We start from the raw sequence: 27760 nt of genomic DNA, 5'->3' as shown, positions 1-27760 counted from the left end.
GGCGGGAGGTCCCGCCCCCCCGTCAGGATGACAGCTCCGCCGGCCAATGGAGCGCCGGCGCGGGCGAGGCGGGCCGGGCGGCGCCGCCATTTTGTGAGTCTATAACACGGAGCGGTCTCGCTCGTCCCGCTATTGCGGCGCCTCCACTCCGCTCCCGACGGGTCGTCTCCGTGTGCAATGGACGGGTGAGTCCCGCCCGGCGCCGCGCCGGGGCCGTGAGCGGCGCTACCGGGCCCATCCCGTGCTGCGGGGGCGCCCGGGTCGAGGACCCGCGCCGGGAGCTGGGGCGATACCTGTGGGGGGCCCACGGGCGCGGCCGGGACGGACGAGGTGGGGGGGGGGGGTCTCGTGTGGGGGCCGGCCCCCCCATTGCCCAGACCCCTCCCCACGGGCGGCGGGGGAAGCGGCGGCGGGCCCGGTGCGCCGCCTCGTGCGAGCCGGCCCCGCGTGGTCTCCCACCGCCCCGCGGGTCCCGGCCACGGAGCGCTCGGGGGTCCCGCCCGGAGGGGCTCCGGCGGTCCCGGCCGAGGGGAGCTGTGGGGCTGCCGGCCTGGGCGGCTCACAGAGACCCTTCGGGGCCAGGCGAGGGGCGGTGGTCCGGGAGCGCCGCGGGGGCGGGTGGGGGGCCCGGGCGCGGCCCCGCGGGGGCGGAGCGGGCGGGGCGGGCGCACCTGGCGGGGCGGCGGGCGGTGATTCACGGCCGCGCTCCCTCCCATTGTCTGGCGCTTCCGCGGGCGGGGGCGGGGGGGGCTCTCGCTGGGTTCCTTTTGTGACCGGTTCTCGCTCGCCCAAGTTTCGTAGGGGGGAGGAGGGCGGGCAGGGCTTCCTCGCCGCCTCACCTGAGCGCCGCAGGTACAGCCGCGGGCCCGGCCCCGCTCCCGTTGTCCCGCGCAACTCCGGGGGAGAAAACTTCCCTCCGCACGCTGGGACTCGGGGAGTTTCCAGAGCTCAACTTTTATCTTGGGCAGCGTCGATTCCTCTTTAACCACCGCCCGGCGGGGCCTCTCTGCGGCAGAGTTCTCTCTAAAGCGGGTGTTTTATCAGGGGATCTCTCTCGAAAACGAGCTCTCCGTGCTTCTTTTCTCCTGTCTGGCGTGGGTTTTTTGTTTTAGTGATGTGGTTTTTTGTTTCTTCTAGCGAGCAGTAGTTAAAATATTTCTAAAGGCCTCCGAGTAAGCAGTTTGTTTTCCCCGAGCCGTAAGTACGGGAAGCCCAAATTAGTGCCTTCTCGCTTTCTGCCTCAGAACACTGGTCTGGGCGTAGTCACATAACTGGGCTTTTTTACACGCTGAGAAGGTGGCGTCTCAGTTGTTTTCATCTTAAAACCCATGAAAGTACTTATACTGTATCTTACAATTTCTGCCGTCCAGGATCGCTCTGCTGCTTTTAACCAGTTTCTCATCCTGTTGAATGATACTATTAAAAAAAAAAAAAAAACACCAAAAAACAACAAACCCAACAGATTCTCAGCACATGAGATCACACATTCTAGTGGTAAAAATCGGTTTGTTATCAGCTGTAGTTTCAGGGAAGGCGGATGTTTTGTGCGTGTTAAAGTAGTTGCTGTTTGAATGTAGAAGTTGTAGTGTAACACATGAGACTCAGTTACCCCTCATCTTTGGAAGATCCCGGTGCAGGATCCATTTGCCCCCTAAAAGTGTCTCCTGCTGAAACTTCAAAAGCTGCTTCAAAAATAGTTTTAGGTTTTTGCCGAGTTGGCAGCGAGTGGCCCCTGGCTCAAGGCTGCTGCCATCTCCTTCTCCCAAAAATGATCCTGAGCTGTTCCTGAATGATCCCCCTTGAATAAGTTGCTTTGTTTAAACATGGGAGGAGTCCTTACGGGCAGTCCTGCTTTGGAAAATGACCTGAAGGTTTTACTGGTGCTGCTTATTTTTTCCTCATATTGCATAGGAATTATCCCATTTTTCCATGGGAAAAATAATTTTTCTGAAGGGCTTTATTGCCTCTTCTTCTGAAACTGGGAGAGTTTTAATCCCCACCTGAAGGCCGATGTGCAGGACAGGAGAAGAAAGCTTGGGATAATTTACTGAGGGGGTGTGTGAACTGGAAATACATTGCATGTTTCTTGAATAAAAATTCTGAAATACTGTTGAAGCTTGTTTCCTTTGAAATGTGTTATCAAGTGGGTTACAACAATATCCCAGGAATCGATAGTTCTTGGCAAATAAAATGACTCTTCCTGTTGCATACTTCTAAATGCCATCCCCTGCTAAGGCACTTTGTGTAAAACATTTCCTGTGTGAGAGGCCCACAGGAGGAACAGGAAGTGGGAGAAACTGCTCTGGGGTAAGTTTGGGAGTTTGGGAAATGTGGGGCATTCCCTGTTCTTACTGTGCTTTGTTGGCAGTAGGTTTTTTTTTTTTAAGGTTCTGGAAATGCCTGGATTAGTGTTTATGTGCTAGCCGTGGAATGTGTGCTGTGTTTAGGGATGCTGGTTCCTTGAAGTGCTCCATGCAGATGGGTTTCATTAGTTCATTAGAGCTGACCCTCGAGTGCAGCCAGCCCATCTGCCCAGTGGTGTCAGACACGGCCTCTTCCCAGGACTCCCCTGGAAAATGTGGAATTATCGCGTGGCTTCCCGCAGCAGCCGTTGCACCGGGCCGTGGCTCCAGCTGCAGAGCTGGGTTATGATGACACTGCACGTTGGGGGAAGAGGAAGTGTGAGGAGCTGAGCTGGCTCCTGCTGGGGCTGCGGTTCGTTTGTAAAGCTGGGGACACTCGAGCGGCCTAACAGGACTTTGGTGCAAGTTATGAGTTGTTGCAGGAGGAGAGGCAACAAAAACTAGTAAATGTGAGTTTTCTCGCATTAAATCACTTCGTAGAGCTGTTCTTGAGTGCTTCAGGCTTCTCATTGTTGGTTCAAGAAGGATTGCCCTACCTGCTGTGTGTCACCCTGCTCTGTGGAGCTGCTGCAGGTCAGTCAGCTGGCCACTGCTGCATCCTGTGCTCTGGAATTACAGGCAGCTCTTTGAGAGGAGTTGAACCAGGCAGGGCTGTGTCCGTGGCAGTCCAAAGGGTTCCTTTCTACTCTGAATTTTGTGTTGTTGCATTACAGGGGGTTGGAATTTATTACAAAAAGCCAGAATCACCAGTGCAAGGGTATAACTAAATTCTTAGGCTGTCTGGAGCACTCCCATGAAACAGTAACATGGAGGTGCTCTAAGGCTCTGGAAGATCACCCAGGTCCAACTTGCCAGGCTGTAGACAAGCCATTCTGACTGCATTGGTGCACATTGCTGTAGGGAGGTGTGTCGTGTGGTATAAAGTGTTCAGTGCTGACAGGATCTGGTGTGGTGCTTTTTTTATCTTAGTTAATCAGAAAGTCTTCATTTTAGGAGTCTGAAGTGTCTAAGGTGGAGTTTAATAATTGTTTTTTGGTAGAATTGTTAGAGGAATCCTGTGTAGGGTGTACCCCAGGCTGGGATTGCCTCGACCTCTGGGCATTCTGTTGGTCTGGCCCTGCTCTGGCAGTGCTGGCGTGGCATGAGGGCTGCTGTGTGAGCCCTGGCTGCTTCTCTGCAGGGGCACAGCTGGGCTCTGTCCCTGGGACCACCAGAGCTCTGGTGTTGGTCTCTCTAGCTGTGCTAGAGCCTGCCTGGGGCTCTGTGAGTGCTGGGGACAGGAACCTCAGAAGGGGATGTTGGTGACAGAGCTGACTCGTGATGCTTTTCCTCTCGGTGTGGTCAGAGTTGAGGTCACATTGCTGGGCTTGGGGGGGTTCACCCCCACCCCGTGCCCTTGCAGGAGGAGCAGGTGCTGCCATAGGGAGTGGGAGAGCTGCAGTTTTCTGGCACTGCTGGGTCTTGGGTCTCCACCATCACCATCTAATAATTTTTCCTTGTATAAACTGTCCTTGGCTCACCTGCAAAGACAACTGTGCACTTTGACTTGCTTTTTTCTTACTACTGTAAACTATGCTGGATTTTTGTGGCAAACCTATCTAACTTTTTTAATCCTTTTCTTTCTTTTTTCTACAGCATTGTCCAAGATATAACAGTTGGTACAAAGGTAGGCACTTCTCACTTTTTCTCTCTTTTTACACTGCTCAGCATCTGACCTAGGTTTAGCCTCACCAAATGTAGATCTTCAGCTGTAAAGGGTTATTTCTGGTACCACATAAATCGGTTTTAACCAGAAGGTAATTCAGTTTCATATGCATTTAAAACTTATGCTATGGCTCAGCATTTAGCTCTTGTCATTTAGGCATGGATGATCAACTTTATTGCACTTAGAAACAGCCCTTTCCCTGCTAAAATGTCAAGCCATTCTTGTTACTTGTGTGCTAGACAATGCTTCTCCATGAAGAAACTGGTCCTTTTCCTTTGGAGAACTCAATTTCCTTTGTTTGTGTGAATTCCTACTCAGTTATATGTCAAAAATCCTTCTGCCACAAAAGGGAGGGTTTAGCAGCTGATTTTTATCTCTTGTGGGTACAGTAAATATGACCTTTGCCCTTCTAGTCTCAGGTTTGGAAAGGGCAGCCTTAGCCCTAAACTCAGAGTGCTGACAGGAGGCTCCTTATCAGCCATGGGTGGCAACAGGCGTCACCTTCACGGGATCAGCACTGGTGCTGTGAAACACCGAGCTGGGAATGTGCAAGGCCAGAGTGGGCTGAAGGATTAGGGTTTGGTTTGGCCAGTGTCGTAACTCTGGGGTCAGGACTGCAGTGAACTCACCCCTCTGTGTGTGTTGGGTATTGGCAGTGCAGCTGAGTGGCACGTGGGGAGGCAGTGACCAAGAGCAGCCAGAGAGTGGCCGCTTGAAAGGGCCAGGGAAGTGATGCTGTGGGATGGGACTGATGAGAAGCAGAGCTGGTGCACTGGGAGCACCAGCAGCCCTACAGAATGGGGTAGGAGCATCACACAGAAAGTGCTGTTGGCCAGCAGAGCTTTGTGTTGGAAGTACAGAATGAACTGTGTTAAGCACAGACAGCCTGGCAGTGCTTTAGGGGTCTGAAGGGGTTCTAGCAGCTGTGGGGGAAAGTTTGCTCCTACTTTTCCTCCCACAGGAATCTCAAATTTGAATTAATGATAGTGTCTGGTTTGGGTAAAAATGCTGACTGATGCAAGGAGCTCAGTTTGCCATTGGATGCAAGGAGGAGAGGCTTGAGGCTGGACAGTAAGGAGAGGCTTAAGCCTGGTTAATAGTTCATAGCCATTAGGAAAGGTGGACCAAGGCATCCCTAAAACAGTTTGATACCTCTGCTGGGAAACTGGTTAATGTCGGTTAAGGTCCCCTGGTTTTTAACAATGTGTAATTTGTAACTTTTAAAAGTGGTTTTACATAATTAAACTTAACCAGAAAGCTTCTAAAACTGTAGTTGTAGATCTCAGTGAAGCTTGGAATTTTGGAGTGTGGGATTGCCTGCCTCATTGCACCCATCTGGGGGGATTCCAGACCCTGGTGCCAGTCAGATGAGGTCTGGGAGCAATTCCCTCTGAGTGCCCTCACCTCTGGCATGGGACAGCATTGTACCCACGGCTGTGCTGGTTGGACAGCAGGTAGGGAGGGGTGAGACTAAATTGTCCATGGAATATGAGGTTTCTTGTCAAGTCAGATGAGGCAGGTTTAAAGAAAGTTGAATCTAAATTTGAAGAGTGGCAGAAGCAAGCAGAAAAGCTGAATGATCTTGGTAAAGGTAAGCTTTCAACTGATTTTTGCTGTAGCCATGTTATCTGATTGTGTTTAAGTCATTGAATATGCAGGTGTAGCTCTTGTAATAGGATTCCCTTTGTTAGTGCTTGGGTGTCATGGGATTCTATTGGTAAGTTGGAGTCTGCATTTCTGAGAGCAAAGTGAAGCTTCTGTGTTCCCATCCTCTGTCTGGGTCAGCCATGTCAGACAGCTTCCCCTGCTCTGGGATCCAGCACAGACTTAGGTGTCCATTCTGTCACCTGTGCTCATGAGAGCTTCCTGGCTGAACTGCCAGATCACCCGTGGAGATCTGAGCTGGAAAATGGTTTTTAATCTAAGGTGTAAATTTACTTATTCCTAATACGTGTGTACCCAGAAGGTAGGAATTTGTTTGGGTGTTGGAAGATGACAGTCCCCAAAATCTGTCAGCTCTTGCCATGCTCAGTGACCTTGTCCATGATCTGATACTGTGACTGGAATGTCCCAAAGCTGGCTCAGACAAGTAGGAAAAGTGCCTGTGACTCAAACCACTGCTGGGCATCGTGTCACAGCAAACTCCCAGTGGCCTCTTGGTGTCTTGCTGTGAGTGCTGAGCTTAACTTGGAAGTTGAAAACTTCATGAAAAAAAAGTTCTTTTCTTCTGTTTGCTCGACATTATTGCTTTAAAAGGCAGACTGCTGGCATATTTTATTTTCTCACATCCTTAATTTACATATCAAGAGTATTTACACCCTTTTACTAATTTTTTCTGAGTTCTTAATTAAATTTAGTTTCTTTAACTTAAGAAGCCCCCAGGTGTTCCAGTGGCTTACTCTTCTGAGTACTGTAGTGCCCAATGGTCTTGTTTTTAATCAGGTGTAATTGTAGTAGCCATTCTAGGCTCCTCAGTTTAAAGTGTGTGAATTTGTTTAGGAAGCTCATTGCCATTCTGGTGTGGGGATTCCTGATGCACAGCCTTCTGGAATGTCCTGCAGATCAGAAACACATGATCTAAGACTCACTTCCCATAATTTCACTGCTGTCTGAAAAGGAAGTAAGTATGGCCCTAAGATGGAGGCATGGAGTTTGAGCTCTGAGGTGCTCTTTGACCCTTCAGTTGCCTCTTGCAAGTAGTGTGATCAAGGTCTCACTCTGTTGTGTCTCTTTGCCCTTTGTTTAATTTCCCTGCATATCACTGTTCCTTCACACTCTGAGCAGGACTAGAGAGAGGATGAACTGTGACACGTCGCTGTTCTTTAAGTGAAATTGCATTTTGGTGATTGGAAAAGTCTCAGAATAGTTTAGGTGCTGAATAATCCCATAGTTTCTTGGCTAAGTCAAGCTCCTCTTGAAAGATTTCCCTTCCAGAAACCAAAAGTGCAGTTGTGTGGCGTTTGAGAAGTTAATTTTTAAAACAGGCTTTGCTGGAGTGTGATACAGGCTGACTGCATAGAAGTGATTTGTGGTGAAGCCAGGATCTTTGCCATGGGAACAGTAATTATGGCTTCAGGCAGTGGGCCAAGAATGTTGTGAGGAAATTCCAGTCCCCTCCTATGGTTTTAGTTAGAGGCTGCAACAAGCTGGCTCTTGTGGCCTCCCCATCAGGCCTGAGCACACATGGGAACCACATGTCGGTGGCAGGGGACACGGATGGCAGTGGCTGCTGGGTGGCATCAGGTCACCTGGGTGCGCCAAACAGCTCCATTCACCTGAGAGTGCTTCATGCTGCTTTGTGCACCTGGGTCTTCAAGTCATGTATCTGTTAATAAAATATTTTTAGAAGATTCTGGAGTTAAACCCCAGGCCTGCTTTGACTTCAGTCTCTGATGATTTAAAAAAAAAAAAAAAAAGAGGAGAATATTTAATAGATGTGAACTCACTCAGCTGCACATTTTTAAGTTGTAGGGATGGACTCTGGTCTCTGACATCTGTTTCAGATACTGTCAGACTGGAAAACTCAGGTATGCTGGTGCTGCATTTGTTGTCCTCTCACACCAGCAAGAAGAGGAAGTATTATTTACACATTCCCCATGGCTCTGGTACAACTCTTTCAAGCTTCCTGTGAGAACACACTGGATGCTGTGCCCAGCTGGGCCAGTGTTTGAGCCCTCCCATTTGTGGTGCTGCCTCGGCACAGCCACAGTTCAGGTGCAGTTGTGCTGCCTGGAGAGTTCCTGCTAAACCCAGGTGTTCACTGGCCCCATGACAGATGGGGCAGAAATGTCATTCCAAGAGTTCAGTGTTCTTGGAGTGACTCATCCTGCACTATTTCTCCCTGATAGGATTTCTCTTGAGCTTTGCCAAGGCCTCTCTGCTCCGTGGCAATGACTTGAAAACTCAAGGTTGAGTAGTTAAATTTCAGCTTGGGAGCGGTGGATCATAAAGCCTGGGTGTGTGCTGCTCTACCGAGCCAGCATGACTGCATTGCTGCAGCACTTGGAGTTAAGGAATTTTGGGCTATTTAAACTGGCCACACCTTTTATTTGCTCAAAGGGCAGTTTGTTTCACAGGGTGTCTCCATAGTAGCAAAGACTGAGAAGGAAAGTTAGGAGGGGCTGAGGATCTGGCTTTGCTGTGAGGCTGGTGTGTGCTCGAGCTCTAATAGAGCTCATTGCCAAAGCTTATGGGGTGAGCAGGTGCAGCACTAGAGGGTCTGATGGCTTTTAGGCACTCCAGGGCCTGTCTGCAACCTTTAGAAACAGTGCTGGCACTTGCAGGAGTCCTGTGTGAGGAAACTGCCATGCTCTGACTATCTCACCCAGCTTCAAAGGGGCTGGGAGTGTGTGTGTGCCATCGGGGATCCCAGTAAGGAGCCTGTCATTGCCTTATTTGTAGGGATATCAGCCTCAATCTTGTCCAGCCAAGAGGGAGGCTGTAACAATTTTAAAAGCCTGAAGTGGCAGGTGACTGGTGTTTGGCTGAGCAGAGTGTGGGTTGAAAATAAGTGTCCCCTGTGCCTGACAGATAGGCTGATGCCTCTGCCACAGATCCACTGTCCATGGAATATGCTGGCTGCTGGGTGGACTTGATTTGATTAATGGTATATGTGTTCTTGTGTTTGAATTGGTACATCAGCCATGAGCAATTTAGTGAACTAAATTGATCCAAACTGCTTTGGTTCTGATCAAATGATAAATTGTGTGTACACTGTGTGTGTGACTCTAAAGTGGGAGCAGCATCACACTGTGGAATCCTAAAGTTGTTTTGTGTTGGCCTTAACTTCCCAGCTTCCTGGAGACGTTGGGGATGCAGGTGTGCGTGTGTTCTTCAGAAGTGTTTCACAAAAAAAGTTGACTCATGGTTTGTTTGTGACCCAAGTTGGAATGTTTTTCACACTACTTTAAATGACTAAAGAGTGCTGGAGGCAGGAGAGGAGAATAGAGGGGAAACATAAGTGAGCTGTGCTGGACATGAGTCTTTGGTGGAAGGCAAGGAAAACTGGCATCCTTCCTAGTAGTTTAAATTTAGTTCCATTCTTGAATCTCGAATCTCTCAGCAAAAAATGTTGGAATGTAACATGAGTATGATGATGTCATCAGACTGGATTTCTCTTAATAGTTTCTTCACAGAGATTTGAGCTGTGAACTGAAGGATCAGAGCATTCCTTCATCCCTCTGGGACTGACCTCGGACAGCCCCTGATGAGCCACTTGCTCCTCCTGTGCTCAGAGGCATTTTCTTGCCTCTTTGATCAGAGCAGAGGGGTTTTGTGAGCTCAGTGGTCTGACTCATTTTTAAAAAATATTACAGTGGTCTTTTATTGGCTCTACAGTATTTTTCCAAATTTAGAGAAAGTGAAGAACAGCAATGCTCATGTGCTCAGACCTCTTACAGGACAGTTTCAGAGGGGGTTTCCAGGTGCTGCTGTTCCCTGCTTTGCTTTCTGTAAGTGCTTGTTAGCTGATGGCCTGCTTGCCTCCAAAATCCACCTTTTCCCTCTCAAAGTACTGCTGTCCCAAGTCTGTCAGGGCAATGTAGGCTGCTCCACATCCAGAGACAGTCCTGCTGTTCTGTAGGGTTTCCTTATTGAAGCATGGAGAGAAACAGCTTTTTTGTAGATCTTGAGCTTGACCAGCCTGTGGCTTCTGGCCTTTTTGGTCATTGTCCCCTTCGTTCCCACATAGCCCTTTTGCCTTTGCTTTAATTTTGCTTTCTGCCTGAAAGTTGATAAATATCATGTGTTTGACTTGAAATAATTATTTTTATGGTGGTTTAGTTTTTGTTTTGTTTCTAGCCTTTTGCACAGGCAGGATGCAGTTGACTTACTGTAATCCATTTAAAATAAGTGCTGGATCTTAAGTAGATAAAGGATTATATAGGGCAGCTGGGAATTTCTGTAGCACTTCTAGGTGTGCTGATAAAAGCTGAGACAATCTCTGGCTTCATTCCAAAGTGTATTGTAAGCCAGGTAAAATCCTACTGGCAGTGAGGCAATATGTAGTGTATGTGAGCGAGCTGTTGCTTTTTAAGTAATAGCCTGGACAGACTAAAAATTCTTAGGTTTTACTTTTACTAAAAGCAAGGCAAAGCTTAGAGTTTAGGGCGTGGTCAAAAATACAACTGGGGGAGGTATGAAATGTGGAGCTGTACCTTGTAGCAGCCTGCCTCTTCCTGAGTCTGAAAAGAGAATGAAGGAATTGTTGGCAGCACCGTGTGTGATTAAATTAGTGCAGCTTGGGCAAGGGGCCTTCTGTAGCCAGGAGCATCAGGCCAGAGGAGGCTGCTGGCATGGAAACCCCTCCCAGCAGGGTTTCCCTGGTGCCAGTGTGCTGCTGACTGGGGATTTGGGTGGTGGAAACAGCCCTGCCCTAGGTAGGATCTGGCTGTTTAACTCCAGAAGTGGTGGTGGTTTTCAGTCAACAGAAAGGGGGGATTTGTTAGTTCAGATGAGGAATTTGATGTGCTGTGAATGCACTGTGGCTTCTCTTAATCTCATCATAAAAATACCAGCTGTGAAAGAATGGCCAAGCAGAAATGTCAGTGTAATTAATGCCTCTGTGAGCAGGGATGGGAGCTGGGGGTTGGAGAATTGTGTCTTGAACTGCAGCTGGGCCTCCCTGAACGACTCAGAGAGAGTGCAACAGGGAGAGAAGCAGTGCTGTGGGTAGATATAGGTGAGCACCAAGAACCCTCACAGCCCTTGGCTGGATTTCTTCTGTTTTAAACCTAAATTAAATTATATGAAACTTCAGAATCAGTAACTTCTCTCCTGTCTTTCCCAGTATAATTCAAAATACCCAGTGGGTGCATTGTTGGTGAGAAACTCTTCTAAACCTGTTCAACCAACCAGGCTTGCTTTGGTTCCTCTCCCTCTACTGAATTGAGTACTTGGTATGAAACATTTGAATTTATATCATAGTTTTAAAGAAACTCTTCAGTGTTTCTAACGTGTACTGAAAGAAAAGACAAAATAATCTGGAAAGAGACTGGTGATCCCTGCAGTGTAAGGGCAGGGAGGCTTTTGAGTGCTCATTACTGTGGGCATGGTCATGGACAGATGGGTTTCAGTTTGCCTCGAGTTTGGTTGTTCCAAAAAAGCAACTATTTCCTGTGGTTATCCAATATCAGCTGCAACAGGAACAGAGGAAGAACACCCGCTGATGAAAAGTCATGGTTCATGCAGCCTCCTTGTGCTGGGGAGGGCATGGCAGCACAGAGTGACCACTGAGGCTCCTTGGGGCACTGGGTCTGCTCCTCTCACACTTCAGCAGCCACTCCTGCAGTGGGAGATGTGGGGAATAACTTCAGTGTGACTGCACAGTACTACATGTACTGTCTGCAAACTTCCCTGTGTAGAGAAAAGACTTTGGAATAACTGCCTTTTCCAACCAGTCTTCCCTCCTTGTTTGCATGTACTTCCAGCTGGGAAGCTTACAAATTGACTGCTGCTGCTTTTGATGTTGAACAATCATCCCCCCTCTGCCTCCCGGCTCTGGTCGCAGTGGGCAGTACAGGCTGTCTCCAAGATAAGAGGGGAGTGGATTGGAAATTGCTCTCCTTAAAGAGACATGAACGTGTGGAGCCTGGCTGCAGTGGCATCCTTGCCATCCCTGCCTGTGAGGAAGTTTTCAAATACACAAGAAAATGTATATTTTAAACAAGCCATTAGGAAAGCTAAATTCTTTCCATAATGGTATAAATGCTTGTTTTTCCAGTTTTTAGTTTCCTAGTGTTGCCTCCATGAGAGCCAAATATGTGGCTCATTCTCCCAGCGTTTCCTTGATGGATTGCAGGAGCTGCCCACTATGTTTGCACAGACACACCAATTTGTAGTGGAAGAGTTCTGGATGTGCAGAATTTTGCAAGTTAATATTTAAGATGTTTTAAAACATTCAAGTCCCGTTAAGGCCTGATGCAAAGGCTTTCATGAAGCCAGAAACACCTGATTATGTGTGTAGGGCTGTCTTTTGGTGTGTGGCTCTTGTCAGTAGCTGCCAGGTGTATCCCAGGCCGTGGCACAGGAAGCCATACCTGGAGTGGCAGCAGCAGTGCAGGCACAAGAGTGTTCTAACAGCAAACCAGAGGATTTTTTCTAGCCTTGGAATTATGCCTTAATTTGAGTCATCAAAGGATGGGATCACAGTCTAATAGCCTCCCAGCCCAACTTGCCTCTTGCTGCACTCAGGAATTGAAGTGCTAATTAGAACAGCTGTTAAAAGGCCCATTGCTAATGACTGCACCATGTGAGGAGGAGGAGGAGGCCCAGGCCAGACCCTTGGTGGGAGCTGGTCAGCACTTGCAGGTGACCAGCAGCAGCTCATGAACAGTGGCTTGGAACCTGGCCTAATTCTCATCTTCGGGACATCAAAGTCCTTGAAGCCTCTTTGAAGAGCTGGCAGTGAGTAGTCAAACGAGAAATTCAAGATTTGAGGGGGAAAGAAAAAAAACCCAAACCATGTGTCTGTAGCTGGGTGTTCTGGGGCTCTCAGTGACCTACTTTCCCAGCCTGTCTGCTGGGGGAGTGCACAGAGCTTTTGTTGTTGCACGGCTCCTGTTTCTGCAGGTGCCACCAGATACAGGGCGTGTGGAAGATAAGGGTTTCTGGTGCCATGGTGTGGAGCAGGGTACGTTTCCATTGAGGTGGGTGGGAGCTGCCAAGGCAGGGATGGGTTCTGAGCTTTTTTCTCTTGATGAAAGGTTTTTGGTGTGGCGCCTCTGTGGAAGAGTAATGTAAAAAATGAGGAGAAAGTGCTTTTGTGTGTTAGATCTGTGGTATTGTGTTTGCTCACAGTTTACAATGGAATTTGAAGTCTTCCGTGTAATTTACTTGAAATTAAGCCATGCTGATTGTAAGATGTGTATGCAAGTATAGATTGTGCTAAGAAGTCATTCACAGGCATGTTTGCTTTTGTCTTAGTAATGGTTTTTTGTATCTACTACTTGGGTTGGACCAGTCCTGGTCAGTTGAAGTGATTTAGGTGACTTTACAGAGAATGCTGTATCAGAAAATACCTTCTACCAGGTCAGGGTGCTCCAAGCCGTGTCCAGCCTGGGCACAAACACTTCCAGGAATGAGGCACAAAATGCACAGCTTTGATTCATAACTGCCAAGTCATTCCCAAATAGTTTTGGCAGCTTCAGAGTGAAAATTCTGTGGGATGGGAGTAGTCAGAAACCTGTTTTGCCACGTATGACAGGAGAAGGTGCCTGGTGCACAGCACTTCACACAACTCAGCAACACTCCAGCCCTGAGATCCCTAATGCTGAGCTGAAAAGAGATATTGGATAGTGCTGCTCCATTACCAAACTGGATCTGACTGATATTTAATTCATGGAGGTGAGCTTCACTGCCCACTGTCAGTATGTTTTCATTTACACTTGTGTTCAACTCTTCTCCAGCTTTCTCAGTTGTTCTGCTTTAGGAGTGCCTGGATAGAATTGAGTAAAATGCTGTCCATTTACCTGTCATCTGTTCTCTTCCAGCGGGCAGCTGAGGAGCTTTTCTCTCCTTGTGTTACTACTAACGGACCCTTTATCATGAGCAGCAACTCTCCTTCTGCAGGTAATATTGCATGGAAACAAGCCCAGCAATTTATAAATACTGCAAGGAGGCCTGGATTTTCCTTCTTAGTCATAATTTTAAAGTCTCTTCATTTTTAGTACTTACTAGGCCTTTTGTGGGATGGTGCTGAATAATAATAATAATAAATGTCTGCCAACAACACTACACCAGGTGGAAAGGAATAAAGCACCAATCTGGGGTTAGTGGCTCAGACTTGCACTAAAAATATGAGTGGATAGGTGTGAGCTTTACACAAACTAGGAAATGGCCACTGAAGAATTGATTCCATTGCAGTGGCATTTGGCTGTGTCATTCCCATCGTGCAATTTGGGGGAAAAAAAGAGTAAAACCATGTGTCTTCAGACTCAAATTAACTTAGACTATGGAATTTCTCTGTAATAGTGCAGTAACTGGCTGGGGAGCAGAGCCAGTGGGTCAGCAGTGGGAAGTACATGCTTCTTCTTCCATACTCTTAAGCAGTAACTCTTGCTTCTTACAGCTAATGGAAACGACAGCAAAAAGTTCAAAGGTGATAACAGAAGTGCCGGGATCCCATCCCGAGTAATCCACGTCCGCAAGCTCCCCAGTGACGTCACGGAGGCAGAGGTCATTTCTTTGGGCTTACCCTTTGGCAAGGTCACCAATCTTCTGATGTTGAAAGGAAAAAACCAGGTATTGTCTCCTTAACTGGAAGCATGGATTGTGTCAAAGGCTTGATAAGTTTGTCATCAGGAAACCGGCTCCAAGTTGTTTGAACAGCTGCCGTGTGTTACGAGTCAATAACTTCTGCATACTCTTATTTTACTTTTCTGTGATTATCCCATGAGCTGTAGAAAATACCACTTTCAGGCTGCAGAAGGAGCTCAGTCCATAATTACAGGTTGTCACTTATAATTAGCGTTAGGCCTGGTTTGGAAATTGCAGGCCAGGGATTATTTGAACAGCAGTGCCATGAGTTGGCCTTTTTCATTCAGGCTTGCTTGACAGCTGAGTTACCACTGTGTAACGTGGCATATTGAGGACACCTTTACAGATCTAGTAAATGAGCTGGGTATGGCTGAAATACTCTTGGGTAATGGGGACGGTGTGCACTAATTTGGTAACTAAAATTGTCTTGCAAATTAAGGAGTAAAAAAGCAAGCCAACTTTAATAATTGCTTAAAATATTGTCTTTAATCTTAATTACGAAAAGGTGCCTCTGACATATTGCATGGTGTGATTATATGCAAGTGCTTGCTGCAGTGACTTGCTATAATCCCTTAGGTTTCTATTCTGAAGGAGAGAAGCCCCTAAAGGGTGGGGAGCAGTGTGGGGGCTTCCTGCCCTGGAGAGAAGTGAAGAGTCTGGATTGTTGCTCTATTTTTGTGTTCTTGCAGACATTTACATCTAAGTACACACAGCATGGAGATCTTAGGGTGAGACTGAAGCTTGGCATTAAATCAGTCTTGAGAGAAAAGATCCTTATTTGCTCTACTCATAATTGGAATTTAAACAGTTTTGTGTGCAAAACCACATTGTGTGTAAATGCCATTGTGAAAACCCAGCCCCGTTACAGCTCCACTGGGGGGTCGGGGTGACCTGGTACTGTCCTGGTGTGACGTGTCCCTGTTGGGTTTCACTTCCCAGGCTTTCATAGAGATGAACACAGAGGAGACAGCCAACACCATGGTGAACTACTACACCACAGTCACTCCGGTGCTCCGGAGCCAGCCCATCTACATCCAGTTCTCCAACCACAAGGAGCTGAAGACAGACAACTCTCCAAACCAAGCAGTCAGTTTGTTCTCTGCATTATCATCCCAGGGAGGGGGGGACACACAGCCAGATCTCTGCTGCTGGCTTGAGGTTCATGGACTTCAGTAACATCTGGTGCTTTAGGATGTTTGTTTCTAATGTTTAAAAAACTTCAATCAAGTGCAGCCAGGATGGGGCAGAACTCAGCTGGGGAAGAGCACAGCCTGGTGCTAGTAGGTGCAGCTTTGAGGTGGCAGCATCTGAACCCAGCAGGTCTCAAGGCTCTGAGCCCTCAGGGGTCTCTGCACCATATGCTCTGCAAAGGGAAAAAGTTCCTAGTTTCAGCTCAGCCACTTTTGGCAACTTCTTAGGACAGAAACACTGGAAAGAAGTTCAAGTGTTGTTGCTCTTTGACAGTACATCCCCTTTGTCTGCTCTCTCTCTTTGAGCTGATTCCAAACAGGATCAGAGTGCCCAGTGCTGTGCAGATGGAATGCTGCTGTTGGGTGCTTCTCACAGCTGGAGCACGAGTGTTCTGTGTGTTAGGGGGCTCTGCAGAACCCCAGGCACTTCTCATTTCTGGATCCCTGTGGCAAATGTGCATCAATCTTTCAGTCTCATCACTTTGTCTAGGATTCTGGAGATGGATTCAGAAAAGCCCTGGTTTTCCCTTTTTCTAAAAAATGGATAATATTGTTGCATCAGTTTATGCAGAGCAAGGTTTTGCCATAGCATAGGTTCTGCATGGTTGATTTAGTTGGAATTTTTGCCTTGCCCTTACTGGTTGGGGTGGTCTTTATTGGCTCTGTCTCAAACGTGCCCCAGCCCTTGGAGCAGCACATGGCTGTTCTGCTCACTGCTGACTCCAGCAGGCTGTTTACAGAGAGGGAGCTCAAGGGGAGCTGACTGTGTGTTTTTTGGAAGCAGAAGTGTGGGTCTAACAGTTTTTTTTTTTGTCCTGCAGCGTGCCCAAGCAGCTCTGCAAGCCGTGACCCAGGTGCAGGCTGGGGCTGTGGCGCTGGCCGCCACGGCTGCAGCCGTTGATGCAGGGATGGCAATGGCTGGCCAGAGCCCTGTCCTGAGGATCATTGTGGAGAATCTCTTCTACCCTGTCACTCTAGATGTTCTGCACCAGGTAAAACATGTCACCACAACTGCTTGAAGATTGTTCTGGAGGAAGGGGCAGCAGCATCCGGTGTGTTGGTGTAGTTGCAAAGTCTGTGGTTTGTGTTTGTACAGTGCAAGTTCTGAACAGAACTGTCAGACTTCTCTGGAGACCATACACCTGCAGGAGATGCTGCTAGTTTTAGTCCCACACTCTTGCATGTTAATAATTTCCAGAGATTTGAGTCCTAGTCCACTTTATTGCACCAATTACAGTTCTTCAGGTTATCTTTAGGTTTTAGCAAAATCCTTCTGCTGGGTCCAGGGAATCAAATACAGTGTCCAGGAGCTATGTAGGCAGTGGCCATTTTGGAAAGTTGCCTCTCTCTGCTGTGATTGCTTAATGTTATCTTCATGTTTAAACTGCAAGCTTGACTGCATTTAAGAATTCCTGAAATTCCTGGAAGAGGTTGAGTTCCTGAAGGTGTTTGTGAATATTCCTATTTAATAACCCAGAATAAACAAACTTACTTAGGGAGCAGTTCAGCCACTCTGGTGTGTTCTAGGCTGATGCCATGATGCCAGTCAAGCAATGTCCACAGTGTGGTTTAAAACCTTCAGGGCTACAGTTGAAAGCTGACAGGCTGAAAAGACTTTTGTTTCTGCTTGTAATGAGAGATCAATATGAAATCATCTTACTGGAAATGTGATAACAAGATCCACAAATATTATCTTGCAGATCTTTTCCAAGTTTGGTACAGTCTTGAAAATCATCACATTCACGAAGAACCACCAGTTTCAGGCCCTGTTGCAGTATGCTGACCCCATGAGTGCTCAGCATGCCAAACTGGTGAGTGCTGGATTATTCTCACTTGAGTTTGCCTTCTTTAATCCAAGCTCAGGGTGGGCTTTAGGGTGGGCTGACATCAACATTAGCCCAAGGACAAAGTGTGAGTGGGAGGGAATTGCTTCCATATGTGACCTGGAGGCTGCCAGAGGGGCTGAATGAAGCAGAGCTGTCTCCATATGAGATACCTGTTCTCAGGTGGAGCTGTGGGATGGCCTGACACCCTCTCTCTCCAGAGAGCAATTGCTGTGAGCTTGGTCTGAATGCCTTTGGGTTAGGACTGGTTTTGTTTCCTCTCAGTCTCTGGATGGACAGAACATCTACAACGCCTGCTGCACGCTGCGCATCGACTTCTCCAAGCTCACGAGTCTCAATGTAAAGTACAACAACGACAAGAGCAGAGACTACACCCGCCCAGACCTGCCCTCTGGGGACAGCCAGCCCACTCTGGACCAGACCATGGCAGCTGCTTTTGGTGAGTGTTCAGCAAGTGGGAGCAGGACAAAGCCAGCTGATGTGTGTGTGTGTCACTGTGAACCCCACCCACACCCCCTGGCTTCTTTTCCTTCTCACTGTGCTCTTGAGAGGTGCTTGTTAGGCCTTGTCCTTGCAAACACCACCTGGGCTCAGGTCTTTCTGAGGGGCATTTTTCCAAAGGAGCCTTATCTTACACTGATTGTCTGCATGCACACCCTTTGCATATTTGCTATAGCAAATCTGAAAGTTAGGTCAAGTTATAGTTTTAATTTAGGCTAAATGCTATGAAGTGTTATTTCTCTTGTAGATTGTTACAGTTAACCTCTAAATTTAGGTATAAGTCAAGTTAAAGTACTGTTAAGTTGAAGTGTTGAGCTTTAGGCAGCATTTCTTTTCATCATTGTTTACACTGTTTTTACACAAACACATACCTAGGTAGACTTCCATTCCTTTCTGTTTTGATTGCCTGGATTTTGTTTGGTTTTGTTGTTGCTTGCTTTCCCTTGTTGTGCCTTAGTTGTCCTTTGTAAGCAGAGTGAATCTTGCCAACGAATCTTGCCAGTTGTGCTTTATAGTTTAATTAGATATAACTTTTGTTTATACACTTGTGGGTGATTTTTTGGGCAATCTCAAGCACAGTTGTTTGGGACAGTGTGTCAGGAGAAGGAGAGGGGATGTCATCCTGGTGTATTTGATCAAAAACTTTGAATGGAGTGTAGCTGAGGCAGAACATTTGGGGATCACTGAGGATCACAGATTAGTGCCAAATCCCGTGGTCGGTTCCTCTGGTGCCACCTGGTGTTAGCCCAGGAATTGTTTTGGTGATCTCTGGGAGTCCATTGTTACGAGAGAGGCATTTTTGAATTGCTGGTTTTGTTTTAGGGTTTAGTTTTCACCTAAACGCTTCTGTTGAAGGACAGATCAAGACATTTTTGGCTAAGTTTAAGGAGGTTTTGGTTGCATATAAGGAAAAAGTTCTTCACCCAGAGGGTGACTGAGCACTGAACAGGCTTCCCAGGGCAGTGGTCACAACACCAAGCCTTAAAGAGTTGGAGAAGCATTTGGACAACAGTTTGAGCCATCTGGTGGGATTGTTGGGTCTGTCCTGTGTAGGGCCAGGAGCTGGACTTGCTAATCCTTGTTGGGCTCCTCCAACTCAGAATATTATATTGTTCTGTGAAGTTTAGAGTTTTCCTGCCATTGGGCATCTTTTTATAGTGTGTCTGTCTTTCCCAGGTGCCCCAGGAATAATCTCTCCTCCATATGCTGGAGCTGGCTTTCCTCCTACTTTTGCCATTCCTCAGGCTACAGGTACTGTATTTCATAAGCTGAAATTTTATTTAGGTTTTCTGTAGCTGAAGCATCCTCACGTTTTAAATCAAAGTAGTGATGTTTTTGTTTGTGTTAGCCATGTAAATTCTAAATGCTGGCATTTAGACATGGAAGGAATGGTGATCAAGTACATCACCTCAGCTAGGAATGCTGTGTGCAGCTGCAGCACCTCTGGGCAATGTCCTGGTGATGGGAAGAAAATACATAAAGCAGGATGGGAGAAACAGTAAAGGCAAACTTTGAAATAATATGGGGAAGTGGTGAGGAGATAAAAGTTCTTGTGCTTTGAATTTCCTCTTGTCATTACAGAGGTTAGTACTTTTATTTGACAGCTGTAAATGTGGTCAGAAACAAGGAATGTGTCAATTTTTTCCTTAAATATTTTGAGGAAGCTGACATTTAAGGTTAACTTTGAAGTTCACAGCTTGTGCTGTAGGTAACAGATCATTGCTGCCTCCAGAAGTAGCCAAGAGTCTGAAAACTGGAGGTGCTGACCATGCTTGCAGGAGTGCCAGCCTAAACAAGCCTTGCTGGGGTTTTCAGCATTCCAAGCCGTGTTGGCTCTCTGGGAACATGATGGAATTTCCTTGCTTATGACAAACAAGCAGAGTGGGCTGTTGAGGCGTTGCTGTTTTGGTAACATCCAGCCCTGCTGAGGAAACAAGAAGGGCTGCTTTGGGGATTAATCCATGGAATTGACTACTAGCAGTTGTTTCTTGAGCTCTAAAGCTCTTGCCCTTGAAGGGCTGGTACAGGAGGTGCCAGCTGCTACTGGGAACTGTCTAGGAATACCTGTCAATCCAGGTGCAGTGGTTCCCAGTCAGGAGAGCTGGGTGATGGTGGCACAGGGTACCTGGTGGTTGCATGTGTGATGAGAGCACATTGTGCATGCCCTGGTTGGACAGACCCTCCCCATGCCCTGTGTGTGACACCTGCCCTGCACAGCAGAGCTGAGGCTTTGTGCTCATCCGCTGCTTGTGAAACATGCTCCAGAGTGCTGAGGCACCTGCTCAGCACCAGGCACTGCAAGAGCAAATCCTCTTAGAAACCAGAACATTTCCTGCAGCACCAGAAGCGGAGGCTCCTGTTGCCCTTAGGATTACGCGGGCACTTTTGGGAATGATGACTTGCATGGTTCAGAGGGTGTGCTGTTCTCCCTTCTGGTGCAGCAAATACACTAGAGTACGTGCTGTTAATTCTTTACTGGTTAATATTCTTTAATTTCCAGGCCTGACAGTTCCAAGTGTTCCTGGAGCACTTGCTCCTCTGGCTATTCCAGCAGCAGCTGCGGCGGCTGCAGCAGGACGGATTGCCATTCCCGGCCTGTCTGGGACAGGGCACTCCGTGCTGCTGGTTAGCAATCTGATCCCAGAGGTTAGTGCAGTCCTAACTTTACTATTTTTTTTCCTCCTTCCTGTTATCTCTGCTTTCACTTTCTGAACACGGATTGGGCTGAAATTCATTGAAAGTGAAATCCTGCTGTATCCAAAGGAGGCGGCACTGCTAGAGCAGCTGCTGCCGTGCTCTGACAGCCCCAGGTGCAGGGCAGAGCAGTACTCTAGTTTCTGAAGGGAAATGGGAAAGTCCATCTCAGATTGAAATTGCTCTTCCTTGGTTCAAAGCCAAGGATGCTGCCTGCCTGCTCTTGTGCCCCAGAGACTACAATGCCTGTCCCTTCCTCCCTCTTCTGTGTGGAGTCTCCCCACCATTCCCATGAAATAGTGTCATTTGGGTCACAGAGTAGCCATGTCCATTCCTTTTCCTTGGCATGTTGTAGTTTTTAATACATTAATTCAGAACTACAGAGAGGCTTCATGCTGACCTTTGCTCTTTCTGTGTAGTGTCTGGATCCCTGCTAGCTTGACCTTGTACCTGTGCAGTGTTTCCTCTGCCATGTGCTTGCACATTTCCCCCTTCCAGGATTCCTGGAAGTTTTTTCTTAGCTAAACCCCTTAACAGCTCACAGTTTACATTTTCAATTCTACTTAACTGAGTGAGTTGAAATATTTGGATTTCTCTAAAAATAATGCAAGTAATGTTTGAACAAAAACCTTGTTTAATGAAAGACAGCACTATAAGGGAATTGGATAAGGGGGGCTTGAATTTTCCTTCAGTCAGCCCCTGGATCTGGTTGGATTGAAAGTGTAGAACCTCTGGTGTTCAGCAGAGTGATGAGGCTCTGCTGAGGAGCTGTAACTGGTGGGACTGTGCACACACGTTAATAGCACTTTGCAAAGCTATAAAACTTACCAGTGATGGCAGAGTCACCACAAAACCTCTTTGGATCAAAGAGGAAGCCTGGATGTGATGAATGATCAAAATGTTTAACTCCTAATGAGATGAACCAATTGGATCATGTTTCAGACTGCTCTTACCTGTCATTGCTGTTCTCTCCAGGGCATGAAATAACAGCAGGGCCTGTGGAACAGTTTTGGGATTTGCTGCTCGTGCTGCCTGGAAACTGCTCTGCCATTCCAGGGACTCTCATCTCTGTTCTACCATAAGCCCTGATAACTGCAGGCATCATAATTCCTGACCAGTGTGATGCTTCCAAGTGTTTGTTCCCAGGAAGCTGTTGGGTGCCTGGATGGTAGTGGCAGGACAAGGGGCTGTGCTACACCTCTCAGATTTCTCACAGCTCTCTTTAGGCAGGAGCAAGCAGTTACTTCATGCCCTGTGGTTTTTTTGAGGAGCTCTTCACTCTCCATCCAGCTTGTCTTTGGGCTAGAGAGACTTTGGGACTTGGACTGAAGCTGTGAACTAACAGACATGAAACTTTTTCCACTGCCTGTATAATCAGTGTTGTAGAAACTTACCTGTGCCACAACCAGTTAGTAAAGAGACAGTATTGCCTGGAGTGACTGCTCTGCCATGGGGTTTTTCTGAGTGGGAATCATGGGAGCTGAAATGGCTCCATTTTTTCTTCCACAAGAGTGGGAGCAGTCCGCACATCTCAGCTTGTGCTGACCCAGTACTTTGGGTTTCTGCACGGTGAGGTCAGGCCACAGAGCAGGAAGGGAACAGTCCTCTGCAAACACGGTACCAGCTCCTTATCTGAGTGCTTCCAGCAGACCTTGGAGTGGGATTTGTGGCAGTACAGCTGCTCATCCACGTGATCTGTTTGTTTGAAGCAGTGGTTGGTATCCGAGGTGGACGTTTCTTGTTTCTTTTCAGCCAAGTATTATGGCATGGATTGGTTCCTGCAGTTCCCGACCCCAAAGCAGCAAATGAAGCTGTTTGTGACTTGGTCCATGAAGTCAATAATTGTAAACAGAGAAAAGATTTTTAGTTGAATTTTAGGGAATGCCATTGCAATTGAGTTGGTTATTGCAGCCTGTGAAAGTCACTCTGGGGGGATACTGTCTCTTACTCCTTTGTATATCTGAAGTAAAAATGCCTTTTCTTTATCATTGTGTTCCACTAGGTAAAACCTATTAACTGTTTCTGTAAGCAAGTTATTGTATGTAGAATTCTATAAATCTGACTGATGGAACACTACATATTCCTTATGTATTTACTGACCTGTGTTTTTTGCTACTTTTTTCTTTTCTCCCCATCCCTGAATTTTTTTTCTTCCCCCGATCCGGAATTTCTTTGCCAACTGACTGCACGGTACTTCTGCTTCCTGTTGTTGCTTGAAACAAAAAAAAAAAAAATAAAAACATTCCCCTTCCAAAAAAAAAAAAAATAAAACAAACCCTGCTCTTCGGAAACCAACCTGCCCTTCAATATTAACCATCTTGAAAACTTCATCATCCATCAACCAATTTCGCCATTTCCTGCGGGGACTCTGCCCTTCCTCGTTGTGGACGATTTGTGCAACCTCGCTCTCCCCTTCGATTCCTTACCTCTTCCCTGTCCCTCCGCTGCCTTGCTCTGCTGTTCTCTAAAGAGAGTTACACCCCAATGCCTCTTTATTCTTTTCGGTATGTTATTATTCACACTTTTTATTACCTTGTTTTTCATTTATTTGAGATTACTTTTTGATACTTCAGAAATGTACAGTTTGCAGTTTGCCTTTTTTTTTTCTTTTTTTTCTTTTTTTTAATGCATAATTTTGGTTTTACATTGTTTACTTAGTTTGCTGTTTAATTTAGTTTGCCTTTGGTTTTGGTTCAGTTCTGCATGGGTTATTGCTTTGCATGTCTTTGATAAGAGTTTTAAATTGTGAGAGCATGCGAAATTGTCCAGTCTTCTGGCAGTAAGATTTTGGCTTTTTGCTGAAACCCAATGTCTTTTCTTTAATGTATTGTTCCATTATTATTCTGCTATATAAGAATTCCCTTAATTAGAGCAGAATATGTAGCCATGGTTGGAATGAGATCAGTTCTGGTTGGGAATGGATGTTTTTGCTGTTGGATTGATTAGCTGATGTTAAGCTGAATTAGATTTTTGTTTCCTTACCTAAGACTGTTCTTGTTTCCTCCCTCTTTGAAGGAGTCTATGGTGATGTGCAGAGGGTGAAGATTTTATTTAATAAGAAAGATAATGCCCTGGTTCAGATGGCCGATGGGAATCAGGCCCAGCTTGGTAAGCTTGGCAGGGTCAGACTCTGGGCAGTTAAGGACAAAATGGGTAGTTAAAACTTTCTTTTTGGCACTTTGTTCTGTTCCAACAGAAGACCCAAATGTGTCCAGGCCTTGTGGGGTGTGGCTGTGGGGCAGCTCTGGGGCCGGGGTGGCTCATGGGTACGAGAGGGAAGGAGACAATGAACACAGTGAAGCAGAGGGACCCTGCAGGGTGTGGTGTCTGCGAGGGCAGTGAAATTCTGGCCTTGTATTCATGTCTGGACAAAACTGAAGTACCCTGCAGTCAGGTGTGTCCTCCCCTTGCAGCCATGAGCCACTTGAATGGGCAGAAGCTCCACGGGAAGCCGATTCGTATCACGCTGTCCAAGCACCAGACAGTGCAGCTGCCCCGGGAGAACCAGGAGGACCACGGCCTGACCAAGGACTATGGCACTTCTCCTCTACATCGCTTCAAGAAACCAGGCTCCAAAAATTTCCAAAACATCTTTCCTCCTTCTGCCACTCTTCATCTGTCCAATATTCCGTAAGTATCCGCCCGGAGAGTTCCTGAGTATTGAAGTGTTTGCAGCCTCAGTGTGAGGGCAGCTCTGTTGCTGTCAGGAGAGCTCACCCAGCTCCCTGTTCCATTGTCTTGCCTTGCCAAGAGGCAGCTGGTAGGGAATTTAGAAAACTCTCATGAAAATTAGTTTTTTGAGATTACCTTGGTCTGTCAATGTGTGTTTGACAGGGAAAATTCTTTGTTTCAGACCTTCAGTAACTGAAGAAGATCTTAAGTTGTTATTTTCAAGCAATGGTGGGATGGTCAAAGGATTCAAATTCTTCCAGTAAGTGTTTTGTATTAAGTCCTCCCCTTACTCTGGGCTTTTTGTATGGGAAGGGTGGAAGTACTTTATTCCAGTCAAGGGCTGAAAAGGTGAGTAGAAACCTTAGAAACAGTGTTTGACTGTGGAATAAAGAATTGCTGAGTAACCTTTGGTTGAGCACTGAATGAGCAGTAGGGCTGCATGTGCTTGCCACAGAGATACTCCTCCAAAGAGTGAGTGTGCTGCAGGTCCCTGGGGGGTTCATTCCGTGCTGGATGGGAGAACTTGGATCAAGTTGGGGAAGCTCCTGCAATGGATCTAAACATGCCTGAAACTTGTGTCTTGTCAGGAAGGACCGTAAAATGGCTCTGATCCAGATGGGCTCTGTGGAAGAAGCCATTCAGTCCCTCATTGACCTCCACAATCATGACCTGGGGGAGAACCATCACCTGCGTGTGTCCTTCTCCAAGTCCACCATTTAGAGCTTGGGAAGGCCTGAGTAAAAATGGACTTGACTTAAAACCTCTGGGGTTCAGCCTTGACCTTGAAAGGCTGGACACCAGGGTTTCAACTTCCATCATTCCAGAAAAAAAAAAAAGCCACTTTAAAAATGCAGCTGAAGTGACCTTAAAAGACCAGAGATTTTATTTTTTTAAAGAGAAATCAGTTTACCGGTTTTTAAAAAAAAAAAGAAAATTAATTCCTCTTGCTAACCTTGCGGTGATGGGTAACAATCTTGACTGTTCCAATAAAATCACAAGTTCAAGTTTACACTATGGAACCTGCTCTGGGAAATTCCCCTCCCCTCCTGCTCCTCCTCCCCCAAAAAGCAGATCCCAACAAGTTTTATCAGGTTTCACATTGATGCCTTTTTTAATTTCCTTACCCATCCATGCCTTGAAAGACCTAAAACCACTGTGTGAATTCACTGTAGCGCCTTGGAGTCGGGATTGTGGTGACCAGGAGCTCCCAACCCACCCAGCACAACACTCAGTTGCGTTGATCCCACCTTACCTGTGCACCTGCTGTCCTGTGCCTTAAACCTTCTACTTCTTTGGGGAAAACATCCGAGCTGCAGGGAGGGGATGGGCAGAGCTGAGGGGGGGAGTGGCTCTGGCTGACGATCAGCAGGGGGAGCTGGCAAAGTGGATCAAGGAAATTTTGGGCTGTGACTCAGGGCAGTCGATCCCCGCTGCCCCCTGTGTGTGTGTGTGTCGATCTCCACGTGTGCCCTGTGCCACTTCCCAGTCTGCTCGTGGGTCATTGCCACCTGCAAATTCAGGTGGGAGTTACCTGAGAGCCTTTGGCTGAGCAAAGGTCTGGGTGGGGGAGCGTTCCCAAGGCCAAATCACATTCCAGTGTCAGGAGCGAGCCTGCAGGCTCTGCCCTCACAGAGGGACAAAAGAGCCACTGTGGGACACTTGTGAAGATGAATCAGAGTTTGTCAAAATTGTGTGTTTATATACCTAAATGCTTGGCTAGGATTTGGAGAATCCTTGGATACCCCACAATTAGAAAGGTGCCTGTAAGAGGTACCTTTGTGCCCCTAATTGGAGATTAATGAGGCTGCTGTAGCTCCGCCGTCGTTCTTAGAGCATGTCTTCAGCATTTGAGCTTTTGTTTGAATCCTTGTATTATACTTTGATGCCGTTGCTGTCCTCTGTGCCTAGCAATATTTCCAGTTGACCAAATATTCTAATCTCTTTATATGCAAAAGAAATAGTTTTAAGTACCTTTTATAGAATGATAAGATGGTATAAACGTAATCTAAATTTACTCCTTTGTGGTATTACCCGTGTATACTGTACTTTATTTTCTTTGTTTTGTAATTAAAGCTGTAGGGCAGGAGTAGTTTCCAGGCTGAGGTCGTGGCTGAGGATGAGCAGAGCCGAGGGTGTGAGAGAATGAGCACAAACAGCTCAGAAATAGAAGGAAAAAGACCCAGGCTAAAGATTTTTTTTTTTTTACCTTTTGAATTTATAAGCCCAGATGTTGTTCTAGGAAGGGAATTTATTAAAGTAGAATGCAGCAGATCAGTTTTTCCCAATGATACAACAATTTTTTTTTTCTGGCTTACAACTCTTTCCCGGGCCATTCTGCCTTCTATTCCGTGTGATCCGATGTTGCCTTACATTTCCCTCTAACCTGCAACCTGTTCGGATGCAAAATAACAAGAATCTTGTACTTTTTTTCAGGGTTTTTCTGCAAATTGTGGACCAAAGTTTGTTTTTTAATTGTCTTAGTGTTGCAAGTTCTGATTTCCTTGCTTGGTGTGGGAGCTCTTGACTTGCCTAGCACTGAGTGTTTGGAAAAGTCTTAACTTTCTGTAGTTCCTCCCTGGACTCTCAAGGATATGAATTATGCTGGAGAAGCATGTGAGGTCCGAGTGAGGGTCCGCCTGGTGCTGTGGTGTGCTGGCTACCCCCGAGGAGGGCAAGACCCCTGCTGACAGCATCACCCCAGCTGCTCCTGGGTACCTCTAAATCTGTGCTGGAGCCAGGGATCTGCCCCTGCAAAGCTCCCCAAGGAGAAATCCTGCAGGAAGGCACAGCCAGGGGTCTTGTGGCTGTTGGCTTGTCCCCTCCCTAGTGAAACACCTCTCACAGGGGACCCAGCCCAGCAGCACTGGGGTGACTGGTCACTGCCCCCCATCACCCTCCCCAGCTCTGGGGGGGCTCCCGGGGCCGGGCCCCGGCCGGGACCCTCTGGGTGTCCCATGGAAATCACAGATGGATTTGGGGTAACCAGGCCCCCAGCACGGCGGGTGCTCCCTTCGGATCCTGTGTTTGCATGTAAAGAATGTGAGTAACTAAGGGTGTACATATTTATAATTTTTTTATACCTGTTGTAAGACATGAGGGGCAGCAAAACCCAGTTTTTTATGGTGACCAGATGTATTGTATATTTTGATAACAGCAATTCCAGGTTCAGTATTGTGGAAGGTGGGTGGGGAGGGGAAGTGTACACACCATCAGAATTCCATTGCCTCTTTCAAAGAATGTTTGTAATGCAAAATGAAATGAAATTAAAACTATTTTATAACAACCTTTGTACCTTTCTGTAGCTCCATTATTTCCTGTTGAGATTGTAGAAGCAGTTGGTGCCCAGTCTGTACTTGTGCTTTCAATAAATTCTTCTGTATCCTTCACTCCTGATCTTCCTCCTCTTTATTGTGCCTGTTTTGCTTCTGATTTTTCCTTCTCATGTAATTCCAGCTGCCTCATTTTATTTTAACTTTGACTTTTCACACACTCTGGGCTGGCAGTGTGTGTCCCTGTCTCCCTGGAGCCATGGGATGG

The 27760-nt window shown here is 46.9% G+C and overlaps 1 protein-coding gene across 3 annotated transcripts; it reads left to right on the top strand.

Annotated features, from left to right (window-relative positions):
- Positions 1–31: 31 nt before the first annotated feature.
- PTBP1 (polypyrimidine tract binding protein 1) lies at positions 32–27609 on the top strand. 3 transcript variants are annotated; one of them, XM_050986112.1, is made up of 15 exons: positions 46–185; positions 3999–4029; positions 13557–13635; positions 14135–14307; positions 15262–15408; positions 16334–16504; positions 17213–17323; positions 17621–17795; positions 19034–19108; positions 20358–20503; positions 23022–23055; positions 23567–23659; positions 23965–24181; positions 24405–24482; positions 24811–27609. In XM_050986112.1, the coding sequence occupies exons 1-15, from the start codon at positions 178–180 to the stop codon at positions 24941–24943; spliced, it is 1671 nt and encodes a 556-aa protein (XP_050842069.1). In that variant the 5' UTR covers positions 46–177; the 3' UTR covers positions 24944–27609. The 3 variants fall into 3 exon arrangements, with proteins under 3 accessions (XP_050842070.1, XP_050842069.1, XP_018777389.1); XM_050986113.1 differs by lacking the exon at positions 3999–4029 and having other exon boundaries at positions 32–185; XM_018921844.3 differs by lacking the exons at positions 46–185; positions 3999–4029 and adding an exon at positions 12559–12697.
- The last annotated feature ends 151 nt before the right edge of the window (positions 27610–27760 follow it).

This window comes from Serinus canaria, chromosome 28 (genome assembly GCF_022539315.1).
Source record: "Serinus canaria isolate serCan28SL12 chromosome 28, serCan2020, whole genome shotgun sequence".
Classification (NCBI taxonomy): Eukaryota; Metazoa; Chordata; class Aves; order Passeriformes; family Fringillidae; genus Serinus; species Serinus canaria.
Note: the sequence above shows the minus strand (reverse complement) of the source record. Positions and strands in the feature narration are given on the sequence as shown.

Coding starts and splice junctions, on each gene's coding strand:
- PTBP1 (XM_050986112.1), top strand. Junction 16,505..17,212: donor CTCTAGATGTTCTGCACCAG/GTAAAACATGTC, acceptor ATTATCTTGCAG/ATCTTTTCCAAGTTTGGTAC. Junction 17,796..19,033: donor GACCATGGCAGCTGCTTTTG/GTGAGTGTTCAG, acceptor TGTCTTTCCCAG/GTGCCCCAGGAATAATCTCT.